The following is a 16,719-nucleotide window of genomic DNA, read 5'->3' as shown; positions in this document are numbered from 1 at the left end:
AGATATAAGTTTTCAGTTATAAGACGCCATGGGCTCGCAAGATCAAAAGAAGGGCTTCGAAGAGCTATAAAATCGAATCAAATCCTAGCTGCTTCTTGCCCCCGGAAGGTTTATAAATGAGTTGAAAAGAACGATTCTTTTTTTACCTAAAATTTAGGATTAGAATAAACTACACTATTGGCACGCGGCGGTTGTTTTTCTATGAGAAAAAATATTTTTTTAAAAAAATTTGAAACTCGAGTTATAAAAAAATTATAATAATAATAAATAAAATGAAAAAAATAATAACAAAAAATGTAAAAAAACTTGACTTAAGCCTATTCAGAGTAAAAAAAATTTAATGTTAAATAACGAAACTACAAGAAAAAAAAAACAACAAAAAAATCATAGTTAAACTGAGTTAATTCACAAGCTCCATAACTGTAGAAATAAGATTTATATAACCTCATAAAAAGACCACTTGCAAGGAAAGGGGAAAGAAGCACAAAAACCAATTTTTAATATATTAAATGTTGAATAATAAAATTAAAATAAATAAACTTAAAAAATGACAAAAAAAATAATCAACTCACATTAACATTTGAAACAGTAATTTTGATCATAAACTCAAGACTAACCTCATAAAAGATAAATTGTACAAGATAATTAAGCAAAACTCTAAAAAAAAGGTGAGAAATACAAAAAAAAACATCATCTAAAAAAAGCAAAAAAAAGAAAAAAAAGAAAACTTGAGCAAACCTCCTAAACTTGGTTTAATTTATGAAACTTGCAACCCATGAAATCTTGGACCCGAGTTTAATCAAGAAGCTTAATTTCCAACCAATTTAATTTTAAAGGATGAAATTATGAAAAGATATGCAAAAGCAAAAAAAAAAAGATAGCAATAAAAAGAATAGGGACTAAATTTCATAGAAAAACACACATGGAGGATGAAATTGTAAAAAAAAAAACAATCTAAAAAAATGACTCCAAATAAAACAAATAGCAATAAAAAGAATGGAGACTAAATTTAAAAGATTAAAAGTTGTACGGGGTGAAATTAAAAAAAAAATTGTAATTTTATGACGCAAGCATGTTTTAGATTATTTTTTTAAATGTTACTCCGGTTATAGACCCGACCGAGAAAAAAAAAGCTAATACATGGACAAACTAGAAGAAAAAAAGAGAAATCATCAGAAAATAACGGTTAAAAAACCCAAATAAAAGGCAGAAAAAGAAAAGAATAAAACCTAATCACTAATGATATAAATGCTAAATGATACAACTAAAAAAACATAAGCTTTTTTATTTAAAAAACACAAGATAACTCGGACGAACCATCTAAAATCGGGCAAAGGTCTCAAACTTACAACCGATAAAATCCTAGACCCGAGTAAAATCAAAAAGCTCAATTCCCAACCAATTTAATATTGATTAGCCAAACTAAATCCAATAAAGAACACTAATTAAAAGGACTTGAGAAAACCTGAAGCATTTTCAAAATCATTGAGAAATCCTAGAGAAAGAAATATAATTCTAATGTTATAAATTGTTTTAAAAACTTATTTCGAAGGATGGAATCAAGAAAAAAAAAATATTAATTTAAATAATTAGCAAAAAACCCAATAAAAAATGATAAAAAAACATGGGAAAAACAGGTCAATTTCAAGATCAACAAGAAATTCAACATAAAGCAAGCTAAAAAGAAATGGAACATAGTCTCCAATTAAATAAATATTGAAGGATAAAACAAGAAAAAAAAACTACCTTTGATGAAGAAAAAAAATCAAGCAAACCCGAGCAAACATCTTAATCTTGGTCAAATCTTTAAAACTCTCAACCATGAAACCCTAAATCCTGGTCCAATCCAGAAGTTTTTTTTGAATCACTTTAAAAATATCAATTTAAAAAACTTGACAAAGAAAAAACATTAACAATAAAAAAAATAAAGATTAAATTTGATAGGAAAAAAAATTCAAAGGAGAGTTTATACAAAAAAAATATATTTAAAAAATGATTTGAAACAAAACAAATACTAATAAAAAAATGAGGACCAGATTTGAAAGATGAAAAAAATAAAGGTTAATGAAATTAATAAAAAACCTACCAATTTTATAAATTATTCAAGATAAAAAAAATTATAAAAATTATAAAAATAAGCTAATTCTGAAGAACCAAAAAATTAAAGGTTATTTTGGAAATTTTAAAGGCCTGAAGCAAAAATCTAGATAAGAAGAGAAATAAAAGTTTTTTAGCAATCCAATAAAGTTTTTTTAAAAAAATCATGAAAGATTGTACAAAAAGTATCTATTAATGTAATAAAAAAGATTATGATCTCATCAAATATTAATTTAAATTAATAGAAAAAAAACCCAATAAAAAATGATAAAAAAAGACACAGGAAACCAGGTTTTTTCAGGACCAACAAGAAATTCCACAAAAAACAAGCTAAAAAGAAATGGAACATAGTTTCTAATTGAATAAATATTGAAGGATTAAACGGGAAAAACAAAACTACCTTAGATAAAGAAAAAAAACCAAGCAAACCCGAGCAAACATCCTAACTCTGGTCAAATCTTTAAAACTTTCAACCCGTGAAACTCTTGATCTTGGTCCAATCTAGAAGTTTTTTACGAATCACTTTAAAAATATCAATTTAAAAAACTTGACAAAGCAAAAAAAATTAACAATCAAATGAATAAAAATTAAATTTGATAGGAAAAAATTATTCAAAGAAGGGTTTGTACAACAAAATATATTTAAAAAATGATTTGAAACAAAAACAAATAGTAATAAAAAAAATAGGGACCAGATTTGAAAGATGAACAAAATAAAAATTGATGAAGTTTAAAAAAACATATCAATTTTATAAATTATAAAAATGGATCAAATCTGAAGAACAAAAAATTAAAGGTTATTTTGGAAATTTTAAGGGTCTGGAGCGAAAATCTAGATAAGAAGAGAAATAAAGTTTATTTAGCAATCCATTAAAGTTTTTTTAAGAAAATCATGAAGGGTTGTACAAAAAAACATTTATTAATGTAATAAAAAAGGCTATGATCTCATCAAATAAAATTGAAAATTCAATGGTACCTAATATATATTTTTATTTATTGAATGAACCCAAGATTAAAATGCAGGGAAAAAACATGCTAAACATATGGGCCTGTGCTTTGACTCGTTAGGAAGAAGCCTAACCCACAGGGAAACCTTCTTTATATATATATATATATATATATATATATATATATATATATATATATATATATATATATATAAAAGAGGCTGGGTTATTTTTTTTTTAAATAACATAAATGACACACTGTTTATTATTTTAGATTTCAGTGACCAAATAGTTGTTGAAAAATCATAGCAAAGATTTTTTTATCTAAAAAATTAATTTTTAACCTGTTTTGCTCGAAAAACACTTAAAAGCATATTAGATATCCTAATAACCCATCTATAGCCTTTAACAACCCAAAATTGGTCAAAACAACCCAAATCCAACTTGAATTTCAAAAACTTCCCAAATAAATCTACTCTCTCAAGTAAGGTTAAGCCCAAAGAACACTCGGGTAGAACTTCTTTGATTGAATGAAACTTCTCCATGCTAAGATCGATCATTTTCATGGTTGGAATTAGCGTTAATAACAACTTTTTTTTTCAACTGGAATATGACAACTCTCTTTTCTCTCTTAAGCAAAGAAACAAAAATATAAAGAAAATAAAATTTTGAATCAAAAGTAAATTTTTAAAAACCAAAGGGGCTGTAAATGTATTAATTGGAATGTATAAAGACAAAAGTTCACTTTCACATCAAATTTAAAAGTGCTACCTAGTTTTTCCGCTTTTCTCACTTTGATCCTTCATTTTTTAATATTGTCCATCCTTAATAAATTAGACCTAATTGCCCATAGATTTGGAAACTAAAGGCTAAAATAGAAAAGAAAGAAAGTTCGACAAAAAAAATATTAAAGAAATCCACAATGATTTGTTAACATGTGCACAATGATTTTTGCATAAAGAAACCACTACGTCTTTTAATTTTTTCTATAATTATTTGTATTCTTAATTTGCTTGATTTAACAACAAACAACCTTGTCAACAAAAAACCACGAACAAGCTTATAAAGAAAAATAAGAACAACAAACCAGGCATAGACATGTTTTTCTTTGAGTTTTTTCTATTTTTGCTAGATATTCTTTATGAGACAATATATGGGGTTATAATCCTTGAAAAAAAGGTGAACTTTGATTGTCTCATAAGAACATCACATTATTTGTACAACAACACTACATGGTTTGATTTTTCAGGTTAAATGTTAATGAAAGCAAAACTAAACTGATCATTTAAAGCATAACTAGATAGCAAATTTACTATGATAAACCTAGTTAACTTGGTTTGGACAACCTCATTTTAGGTTTTTTAAAATAAAAATCCAGGTTAGTCTAAGTTACCTTAGTATATTCACAATCCAAACCATGAAATGAATTTTAATATTGAGTTAGGTTTCAAATCTATACTCACGGACTCAAATCAAGGATAAAAATTCACATAATTGTGAATATGGAGTTTTTAATAAGTTTCGACATCTGAATTAGAGGTAATTAGAGAAATGATAGCAGTTAGAGTGCTGTAAGAAGTTGAAGAAAAAAAGTTTATCATCTCTTTTACTATTTTCAATAATAAAAAGGCAGAAAATAAAGGAAAAGAAAGAGATGTTATGTTTCACAGCTTAAATTCTTCATTTCGTTCTGAAAACCCCACTATAATCGTCCTTTAATATGGACTATCATCAACGAATAACAAGAATTTATCAAAAATTTAATTTATACTCTGAGTGACGAGTTCTTTTTATCCCGACTCCGTGACTGTATGTCAATGAGATGATTTTGGTGGAGAAGATTATGCTACTACTGCTTGATTACTGGAAACGGGACATTTCAATAGCCGTCCGTCATGCCACGAGAGATTTTAAGACTTGATCACACCTAGAATTGAGGCTTGAAGTGACACCGAGTGCTTCACGTCACCAATATGAAGACTATGTGCTCCCATTGGAATTCTTCGAATTCCAGATCTGTCCACAACACTCAAGAATTTGCAAACATGAACGTTAATTCCCACTCTTTGCTGAGTCCCTGCTGCAACATGCACTTTTTCGAAGGCCACTAATTGTTTGAGAGGAGCCCAATGCCCTGCTGGTGGTTTAGAGTAGACGAGCAATGTGTGAGTTCCATCCATGGAGCCAGTGTTTTTCACGTCTACTTGCACTCCAAACGACAGCCTATTACATCTAGCATGTGTAACTCTGATTGCCTTTCCTGAAATGGTTGCATTTCTGGAGGCCTGGCGGTGTCCATCAAGGGGTACAGAAACCATTGTTGGTGCACTTGCAATGGTATGAACAAAATTTGTGTAGCTTATTCCGTGACCAAATGGGTACACCACTTTACCTTTATAGAATCTATAGGTTCTTCCAGGATAGCCATTTGATTTGCTTGGTCGCATGGCCATGTTTGTCATAGGCAAATTTGTGACATAATCTTGTGGGTACCATGTCATAGGTAGCTTGCCTCCTGCAAGACAAAAAAACAAGTCGTTATTCTCTGTTACATTCCTGATGAAGTGAGCCTAATAAGACACTCGAACAAGCACTACTAAAACCAAACCTGGGTTAGTAGTTCCAAACAAGACATCAGAAATGGCTGCTCCTCCAGCTTGGCCAGGATAACCAGCCCATACGATGCCTCCAATTTTTGGATCATTCTCAGCGAAAGACACATCAATAGGCCCCCCAGACATCAAGACCAATATGGTTGGGCCCTTCGATGCTGCGGCAACCTTGGATATAAGCTCTTGTTGGCGTCCAGGTAGAAGAAGCTCAGTCCTATCTCTGGATTCTGCCTCAATAGACTGGTCAAGCCCCATTACTAGAACCGTTGCATCCGCTTGACGTGCTGCGTCCATTGCTGCGACAAATTGCTGGTCACTAACACAAGCAACATCTGCACAACCTTGCTGGTATATTGTCTTGGCGTATCTCCCTATCCCTTGTAGGGGTGTTGTGTATCCACAGGCCACACCTAGTAATCGACCATGAGTAAAATTGTTAATGATCAATATATGTAGATAGTTCAAGTCGCCAGGCTCTATAGCACTCACCGGCATAATTGCCGATCATCGTAACAGTGACATTCGAATTAGGCCCAATGATGGCAACGGATTGATGATGGCGGGTAGATAAAGGCAATGGAGGACCATGATTCTTGAGAAGCACAATGCCTTGTCTTGCCGCTTCAAGGGCAAGCTCTTGGTGAGCTGGCGTGCACACATCTGTTGGGCCTAGGTTCCCATATGGCTTTGATGATGGCTCACCATCAAACATCCCTAGCCTCATCTGGACTGTCAGTGTGTTAAGTAATGCATTATTTATTTCTGCCTCAGTTAGCAAGCCCTTTCTCACTGCATCCTCGGTGTGTTGACCTAGGAATGGTCCGCAGTCCAAATCTAAACCTGCAACATATTAAAATTAATTTGTTACCAACATATATATATTTTCTTCGACAAAAGGTAATGTAGTCTCTCTCTCTCTCTCTCTCTCTCTCTCTCTCTATATATATATATATATATATATATATATATATATATATATATATGCGCGCGCGCGCGTGTTCATATTGGACTTAAGCAGTAGAATAAAGGCTACTGGCCTGCTTTAATAGCATCAGCAGCTGCTTCTTCTGGGGTTGTAGTATAGTGTTGCTGACTATAATAAACCCCAACTGAGTCGCAGTCTGAAACAATGTACCTGTGGTGATAATCGCAAACAGCATCGAAAGGGTTAGTTATATATTACATGATCATGTTATATATAATCATCAACATATATATAAAACCAGGATGCCGTTTGGATTTGATCATACCCATCAAGTTTCCACTGACCACGTACAGTTTTCTTTAGCAGCTTTGGGTCAGCGCAAGTGGGGATCCCATTCACTTGATTGTAAGAGCACATAACACTTGCCACCTTGCCTTCTTTCACACACATCCTGAATGGTACATCAAATGTATCTTCCATGTCCTGCTTGCTTACCTGTTAATGAACCCCCACACGTGAGAGGAAAAAAGGCAGCATATTTAACTTTAAAGTCTCAGGAAATTAGTACAGGCGCGTGCTGGTTCGAATATTCAAAGTAAAAGGAAGGAAGGAAGAAAGAAAGGCAGCACATAGCACTTGAGCAGCCGTGAGGATTGCTAGTAATTTGGTGGATTTTTCATCCATGTTATGTCTGGCTTAGGTAGGAGAAAGTTGTGCACAAACCAAAGCAATGATCAGGATGACACAATAATGATACGTATGGGCATAAGCAAAGACAGACTGAAAAGTGGGATTAACTTCTCTTGCTGCTACCTTGATCGACTTCTTAGATTTTGTCATAAGCGAAGCGAATAACTTTAGGGAAAAAGCACAAATACTTCATGTTGGGATCGGCAATTAGTATAAGGTCTGGATTTGCAGCCTTGCAGCTCGTGCATGCTGGCCACTTTGGTTCAAAAATATTCTAATATTTAATTATTCTTTTGTATAAAATAAAAATAAAAAAGTTAAACTCCATTTCCGTTCTTCAAGGTATATATTATTCAACCTCGAGATTATATTATCTACATCATGTTATTTATTAAGAGTTAAGGTACATATTGAGAGCTTAATATATAATCTCATACAATAAATTATATGGACCAACCTCATATTCCATAATGTCGAAAAGGAGACCACCACACAAGGCGGAGCCTCACCTCTATGTTATTGCTACAGTTAACAAAAACCCAATACCTAAAGTCAACAAAATTGACGATCAATCGTATAGCTCCAATGAAAAACCAAACCAAACTGAAACTAAAATTTATCAGAAAGTTCAAAAAAAGCTATATAAAAAATAAAGTTTTTGATTTTTAATATAAATTAATTGAATCAAACCGAACTGAAACCAAACTAAACTGAACCAAATCGAACCGAAACTAAACCGAAACTGAATTAAAATCGATTGGTAGGGTTTTGGTTTTTGATATAAAATAACCGAACCGAAACCGGTCGGTTAGAACCGGTTTCAGTTCGGTTTTTTATTTTATTTTTTATATTTTATGAAATTTTAATTTGATTGTTTTTATAGGTAAAAACTAGACCGAACAAAAAAAAAATCATCCTGATGTATATAGATTAAACATTTCTTAAATTAAAATGTACCTGGGCGTTGAAGTGGAACCGATCAACCCCATTCCAGTTATCGAGGTCATAGGCCGTGAAGTGCTTGCAACAAGCAGCCACCTTCAGCCGGTCACCGTCATTCCCCTGTAAACCTCTAACATAACTTGCAGCATATTTACCAGCTACTACTGGGTCCTCACCGGGAGTCTCCTGTCCACGACCCCACCTTGGGTCCCTGAATATGTTCACGTTTGGGCTCCAATATGTGAGCCCGGCCACCCCTCCATTGAACATTGCTCTTGCTTCATCTGACACAACCTGCACAGTACACAGGCTTGGTTTTATTTTAGATAATTTTATTTTATTTAGCTTTAATTCTAGCACCACTACCGTCTGTGTTGAGAGAGAAAAATAAAAAAGAAGCAACTTGCCCGACATTATATTAAGGTAAAATTAAATTCTTATCCCTTTTTCTATACCCTTTTGATTGGCCCTGCAATTAAAGTAAAATTAAGGTCCCATTTGGCGTAAAAAAAACATGGATATATTCGCTTTTTAGCAGCCCCATACACACTTGGCAAAGAAATGACTCTACAAATTATGATAATTTAGATTAATATTTTTTAATTAATTAAAGTAAGTAAGAACATTTGCGTTACCACTTTCTTTTGTAAAGACAGTAATATTTGGTATCTTTGTTTTATCTCTTTAATGTGTCGTAGCAAGCAAGCATGTCATAAAAAAAAGAGGTCGTCACATCATCGAATTTATATATATATATATATATATATATATATATATATATATATATCTTTAATTTTATTCTTAAGATCTCTTAACTTGTGGTGCTGTGTACTGGATGTTGTAACTAGCAGTAATTTTAAACTATACATTGCATTCATTTAATCACTGACTTTAATTTATGTTAAATCTATATATTAATTGAAATGCATAAAAATTTAATTAATGTCTGAATTTTAAATAATTAGTACACAAACAGCACCAGATGCAAGTTTTCAATGCGCACACAGTCATGATATGAATGTGTGGTTTAAAATTGAATTTTAAATTATTTTAATATATTTTTAAATAAAAAATACTTTAAAATATAACCATATTACTCTCAAACTGATAGCAGAACTTATACCTGAGATTCGTCTTCTTAATTTCCTCTCCTGAGGAGTGTTACTGTATCAATGGTTACTTTTTTTTCATGGTATCAATTATCACATATTAATGTTATGGTTATTGACAATGACACTCCTTCATAGAGTAATTATAAGCTTTGAAGAGTGATATTGGCTCATGTAGGAGGCGTCCCTATACATTATTTGTATGAGCCACCATGCAAATTGGGTTCACAGAACTGTCACATTTCATGCATGGTTCACAGAGCTGGGTGAGGTTTGCATGCTAAAGGGCTGCCTTCCAAAGTAACTGTTCTATCCAGCTCACATGTACAAAGTTAAGAACGCCATTACAAAAAGAAAACAAAAGGTTCTCCAACTGATAGAATTCTTGTTAATTGTTATGACTTGAATTAATCCATTAACTTTTACAGAGTAGTCTAATTATTATTTAATAAAAATCAAGGTTTGAAATCTCACCCGACCAATGGCCTCCCACAAAGTTGCATTGAAAGAAGCAGCGGTGGTGATCACTTGAGGGAAGCTAGTGGCCCCAGGGAAGGCCCCACCAAACTGGGTCCCTGGACCCACATTGGAAACTCCATGAAGAGCCTCGGACCACCACTCATACCCTTTAATCCCGAGCCGTGGAACTGCCGCAGCATCGTTCACTAGCAACCCAACCTTCTCTTGCAATGTCATCCTTCCAATAAGGTCACTGACTCTGCTTTGTATTGGCAACTTCACTTGGCAAAATGGAAAGTTCCTGCTCGTCCCATCTTCTGGGTCACAAGCAAAGGGGTCCAGAGCTTCGCTGGTTTGCAGAGAAACACCCAAGAAAAGAACCAAGAGGATAAAAACGAGGGATGCGGGCATGGTGGTGTAGTCCAGTATAATAAGAAATGGAAATGCTTTTCAATGGGGATGGAGAGCAAGGGAGCCGAGTGTGTAGAGTACATATAGGTGAGGTGAATTACCAAGTTCGTGAGAGAAATGGAGTGATGACGTGGGAGAACAACTTTGATGATTAGAGGACCATATTGCTCTTTTAACTTATGCCCTTTTCCTTTCTTGTGGTGGGATTACTATAAGGTGGTTGCTAATACAAATTTACCTGCCATTTTGAAGATAAGAGTGGAGTTCTTCGTGTAAGATTTCACGTGGCATGTTTGTATTGGTGGTTTGGAATCCAAGAAATGGTAGGTCCAAGATACGAGGCATTATAAGGATGATCAGGTGGGGTTAGATCATCCAATTGACCCTTAAGCCAGTGATAATATTTCTACAGATTTGCGTATCTGAGAACTTTTGTTATCTTGGTTGGCAAGCAATACCTACGGAGAGAAAATTATGGGCGTGTTTGGTATAATGGGTTTCGAGTGTTCCCACAGGGATTCTCGAAGCGTTCACGAGTTGGAAATGGAAGAAATCGATGTGTTTTTTTGTAACGAATCTGATTTTAATTGTTAGAACTATATAAACAAAAACATTAAAACGAATCAATTTGATATTTTCAACCAAGAGTCTTGCAAACACATTGCAAAAGGACACTAGTAGAAATTATCAGTGGTCTTGACATCTAGAGCAAGGCAATTAATGGTCAGAGGGCTGCCATGGTGGTCGAGCGAAGAAATATTGTCAGCCAGTTGCAACCTGCTAGTAGCTCTAGCTTCGCTTGAAAGGGAGGTCAGATTGGCTCAGGATCAGATCAGATTAACCCATACTGGACGGTGATATTCACATTATTGCATTACAGGATGGAATAAAAAAGCACTGCACTATCTCTCTCTCTGTCTCCTTTGGATAAGAAATAAATTTAAAGTATTCCCTTTTTTTTTTTTTTCTAATTAGCTAAGAACAAAAGCAACGTCTTGATCCAACAAGCCAAAAACTAATTAACTATGAAACTTAATTAACATTCTGCTCGGCTCACTAAGGAAAGGAAAATCCAATCGTTATACTGATATAAAAGCTTGGAAATCACAGAAGATCTAAGCACAGATTTCTGTAGTCGATATTTTGAAACCATCTACCAAAACGATTGAGCAATACCATGACACTGCGTGCTGCTTTGTTTTTATTTAATCCCAGTTATCAATCTGATTTCTGATAAGTTTTGTCCCTTGATTGCAAACGATAAGGTATCTGGAAAAGGACTTGGAAAGATCTTATCTTTAATATCGAATCATGGTTATTTGGAGTTCGCATGAGTATTGAGGATATTGTCTTTATACATGAGTGGTTTTATGAATGAGTCAGTACCCACTTGTTCGAGGTTTGTTTCTGTCATTCATTAAAATGCTTGTTTTCATTCCCGGGAAGGTTGAATTCCACCATTGGTGTAAGCTGCATAGCAGAACTTTGTCTCCTTTCATCTACTTCTCCCCTTTTTGTCTTTGCTAATTAGTTTTTGGTAGAGTAAATTATTATTTTGTTAAAATGCTTGTATTTTCCCTAGTTGGATCTATCTGTATTTTGGATAGTGAAGTATCTGTGTATGTGAGCTTAATTAGTGGATGTAATTTCTAATATTTGATAATGAAGTTCTGTAAAATAAATTTCGCCGACCATTTTTAAATTTTTATTTTTATAATTTCTAATATTTCTAATATGCGACCATTTTTATTTTTAGTTGAATAGCAGAAATACTCCGATTTTTATTTTTAATACATTTAACTATGTGGTTAGGATGCCAATTGTATCCATGTTTTATATATATATAAACCAAAACCGGTTGGTTTGAACCGGTTTTGGTTTTTTTTAAAAAAAAATTTGTTTGGTTATTTTTTTTTAATAAAAACCGAACCGAACCGAAAATAATTACCTCTAAAAAAAACCTATTACATTCAAAATAATTAATACTGATGAGAAAGTTTTTGAGATTTGAATATATGGTGGAGTTAATTCTTCCATCCAATCTCGTCATCGGTTTCCTTCATATTCAGAAACTCTAAGCTCATAGAAGACATGCATGCAATGATGTGCTAGCTGGGTTTTTAGGTTACCCAAGAGGGAAGGCTGGCTGGTTTTATTATTATCGATCATTTTTTAAGCTTATCTAAATCCATGCATGCTGTCAATATCTGATTATATATGTTGGTTTAAGTGCCACGTTAGCAATATCCATCTTGAAAATTATAAAAAGGAAGAAATTAAGAAATTGAAGAAAAACATTTAATTATCATCCATTATATATATATATATATATATAAGACCACAAAAATACAAGAAAATCTTCATATTAAAACGTGGAAGAACTGATCAGTGGTGATGGCAATTGCCAGGCGTTCGATTCATCAAGCCAGCCCCATCCTCTATCCATTTAAAAAATAAGGGTGGTCTTGTTCCCACTTTAATTTTTATTATCCTCACTGTATTACTTATTGTAGAGATTAAAATAGTTTTATTTAATGTATTTTTCTCTATTTTATTGAAATTTAAAATAACTTTCTTTATAATATGCCTTAATTAAAAATACCCTTCTTTAATAGTGGATTATGCCTTAATATTTATGAATTTATTTTCTGAAAATACAAGTCAATTTAGTTGTTTTTACAAACTTAACGTTGAGTTGGTAGATATCGGAGATTTTAAGATAAAGTTACTCAATGAATCATGAGCTTGAATCTTTTGAGTATTTAATAATAATAATAATAATAATAATAATAATAATAATAATAATAATAGTAGTAGTAGTAGTAATGCTTATAGTGATAGTGATAATAATAAGAATAATAATAATAATAATAGCAATAAATAATAATATTAGTAATTATAATAATAAAATTAATAGTAGTAATGCTAAACCATAGATTTGATGGATTAAACCATAACGTTCAAGTTATTTTTCTTTTGTTGTTTATTGTATTTTTTACCCCTTATTTTTTTTAAATAAAGATTTTACCCTTTGTTATGAATGATATGATTTTTTTATTAAATTTAAAACTAAAAAAATACAATTTTATCATTTGTTATCAATGATCTGCTATTGCTCCAGCATGCAACATAGCGCAGACCAATTATATTATCGTTTGATCAAATAAAGAATTTACTATAAGATACAAAATTATTAGAAGCAACTGGGTACATGACTAGTACTCCTGTGAGATCAAATATTTTGATTTATATCTATTTTTTTATTCTTCAAGTTTAGTTTTTGGTTATCATTAACTATTTATTTTATGTTTTATTAATACGAATAATCGTTTGATTAAATAAAAAATTTATTCAAAGAAATAAAATTATTAAACATAATTGGATACGTACATGGCCTATGTTGCGAGATTAAATATCTTGATCTATATCTATTTTTTAATTTTTTTTTAGTTTAGTCTTTACTTATCATTAACAACTTTGTTTTTAATATTTATTGGCATGAATAATTTTCTATCTATTTAATTTTATATATATATATATATAATCTGTTTTTTGTTGAACTTTTTTTGTGGCCAAAAAAGCATTGGAAATGCCCACACATTCATTTTCTTTGGTGAAAAATAAAATTATCTAACATGTAATGAAACGTGGATCAAATAGCTAATTTGATCTTTATGTTAATCTTTATGTTAAAATATGTTTTTAAAAAAGTCCCTACACTTCAAAAGATTATTTTTGTCTGATTTTAATAGGTATTTAATGGTCATGAGAAGGCATCAAGAGTACCTATATTCGGAAGCCATACTCACTAAAATGATGTGTGTGTGTGTGTCTATATATATATATATATATATATATATATATATTATTATTTTTTTCTATCTCTCATACATGCTTAAACACCATCAAATACGTGTAAGGTGCATTTTCTTGATTGTATAGGCGGATTCTTGCTTTATACTCCATCTATTGCCATCAAATCAAGTCTCAAATGATTGCTTCCTCTTCTAATACCACTTCTTTGGATTTGGTCGGTGGGGAGGTGTTTCTAGTCATGTCCTCAATATGCAAGTTCAAGATAATATAAAACTGTTAGATGTGCATTTTTGTGAGTGTAAATTATTTTATGAAATAAAAAACTAATTCATAACCAGTCTAATCATGAAGTATCAAATCCAAAAAATAAAAATCAATTTTAAGAATTTTTCAAAATAAATTTAACAAAAAACGATAAATAAAAAGAATTAAGATAATTCAGGTATTTTTTAAATTTATGAAAAAATCTATAGAAAAAAACAAATAAAAAAATAACATGTTCAATCTCCAATTAAATAAATGATGAAGATGACATCAAAAAAAACTTGAGCATTAAAAAAAAAAAACAGGTGAATCTTCTAAGCCTAGATTGATCTCTAAAACCTCGCAACCTTTCAAATTCTAGACTCGGACTCAATAAAAAAGTTCAATTCCCAACATATTTAATATTGAAGGATGAAATCAAGAAAAACAAATTATCAAAGTGAAAAAAAAATAGCAATATGAATGGAGATCGAATTTGATAGAAAAAAACTTAAGGATGATGAAATTGTATTAAAAAATCAATTTAAAAAACTATCTCAAATAAAATAAATAACAATAAAAAGAATGAAAACCAAATTTGAAAGGTGAAAAAAATTGATGGGGGATGATATAAAAAAGATTTGAATTTTATAAATTATTCTAAATAAAACAAATAAAAATAAAAGGAACAAATACCAAATTTGAAGAAACAACAAATTAAAGGGTTGATTTGAATTTTTAAAGGGGCAAGTGTGGAAATTAAGAAAAAAAAAGAAAGGGAAAAAAAAAGTCATCGATGCTAAATTGGAGAGATGTTGGCAACATGCGTCGTGTCATTACAAAAGGGACGCCGAGAGGATTCAAAAGTCATCATATATATAAAGCGGTGTTTTGGCATGTGCCGCTCAAATGGCACGAGGGCCGCCTATTTTCTGGCCTGTGCATATCACACGCTTGCAGTTTTTTAATTATAATTAATAATTGGTCAAATAAAAAAAAACGCTTGAGTCAACTTCATATTAATAAAAAAAAACATGTTGAAAAGATGAAAAAACCTCTGGAAGATAATTAATAGATTTTTTCTTTAAAGGTAATTAAGTGATTTTACAAATTAAAAAGGATTGAAAAGCCCTTTGACGTCAATATTTTTTTTTGAGGTAGCTAAGTAATTTTAATCTGCAAATTAAAAAGCTAAAAACTATTCTTCTCCCATAAAATTTAGTAACAACAATTGAATCATGATGAAAAGATCGTCTTGTTCCTAATACATAGTTCAAAGATTTTATAATTAAAGAAAGAATTTATCATTACATTATTATAATGTAAAATATTTTGTGAGTAATATTTCCGGAGAAGATTTAGTTTTTTTTTTTTTTCCTGTTAATCTCATTCCTTGTTCCAACTTCCAAATACAGTAAACTACATTAAAAATCTTTCATGAACTCATTTTACTTTTTCTTCCTTTTCTTTTTAAATTTCATAATAACATGCAAAGAGGACAAGAGAAATCCACCAAAAATAACATTAAACTTCATATAGCATGCAGTTCATCAATTTGTAAAGTAGTTTTTTTTTGTAAAATTCTACAGTATTATATGAACTATTTTAGTTGAGGATTTAATTAACAATATTCACTAGCAATTATAATTATAATGCTAACTAAGATGGGGTGCATTTTCCACCCATGAAGGCTGAAGCACAACGCAGCCGGTGGACCTTTGCCAGAGACATCTTCATCCAAAACTCTCAAGTTTCATCATCGCCCTGTATAACAATCCTACAAACCTGCAAGAGCAATTAAAGATAACTTCAGTGGTAACCTACCCTTTCCCCATGGAACCCACCAGCTTCATCCAAATTCTTGTGTGCCCGCTTGTTTCATGTGATCCAGTGTGGCACTTACGATCTCTGTCATTTATCTCAAAGTTACGAAAACCTTCATATTTCTCCCAAAAGAAAAAGGAAAAAAATACCTCAGATATATATGTTCCAGTGTCTAGCAGGTGAGAATTAGGACACTACCAGACTTGGGGGCCGCCCCTCGCTGCCAGCCGGATCAAAAGCCAATTATTTTATAAAACAAATATGAATGTTATTATTTTTTTTCCCTTGCAATTAAATATTTGGGATGAGAACTAAAAACTCAATCAGTATGTTATATCAAATTAATTGATTGTTAATAATAAAAAAAAAGTAGGTGTAGCTTGTTCAATCAAGTCAGTCAAAAGTGAATTGGTCGCCTCGTTCAAATAACAATATGGTTAAAAACAATTTCATACCACCGTTATTTTAACCTCTGTCTAACCCTAATTTATATGAGAAAGAACAGTCAAAGGATTAAATTGAAAAAATATAAAAAGTAAAATGAAAAGATGACAACATATTATATTGACCTGAGTTAACACATGAAAGTTACGAGTCGGGTAACGAACACGATCACATTGAGTTAACCTGGTTGGACATATCTCT

At 31.6% G+C, this 16,719-nt stretch overlaps 1 protein-coding gene across 1 annotated transcript; it reads right to left on the bottom strand.

The window, feature by feature from the left end:
• Positions 1–4,622: 4,622 nt before the first annotated feature.
• Positions 4,623–10,324, bottom strand: LOC7460449 (probable beta-D-xylosidase 2). The gene is made up of 7 exons (XM_002302722.4): positions 9,796–10,324; positions 8,228–8,506; positions 6,906–7,075; positions 6,693–6,790; positions 6,145–6,495; positions 5,652–6,065; positions 4,623–5,558 (listed from the first exon to the last, which is right to left on the bottom strand). The coding sequence occupies exons 1-7, from the start codon at positions 10,189–10,191 to the stop codon at positions 4,954–4,956; spliced, it is 2,313 nt and encodes a 770-aa protein (XP_002302758.4). The 5' UTR covers positions 10,192–10,324; the 3' UTR covers positions 4,623–4,953.
• Between the last annotated feature and the right edge of the window lie 6,395 nt (positions 10,325–16,719).

The sequence above is a fragment of the Populus trichocarpa genome, chromosome 2 (assembly GCF_000002775.5).
Source record: "Populus trichocarpa isolate Nisqually-1 chromosome 2, P.trichocarpa_v4.1, whole genome shotgun sequence".
Classification (NCBI taxonomy): domain Eukaryota; kingdom Viridiplantae; phylum Streptophyta; class Magnoliopsida; order Malpighiales; family Salicaceae; genus Populus; species Populus trichocarpa.
This window is presented reverse-complemented; position numbering and strand designations above follow the sequence as displayed.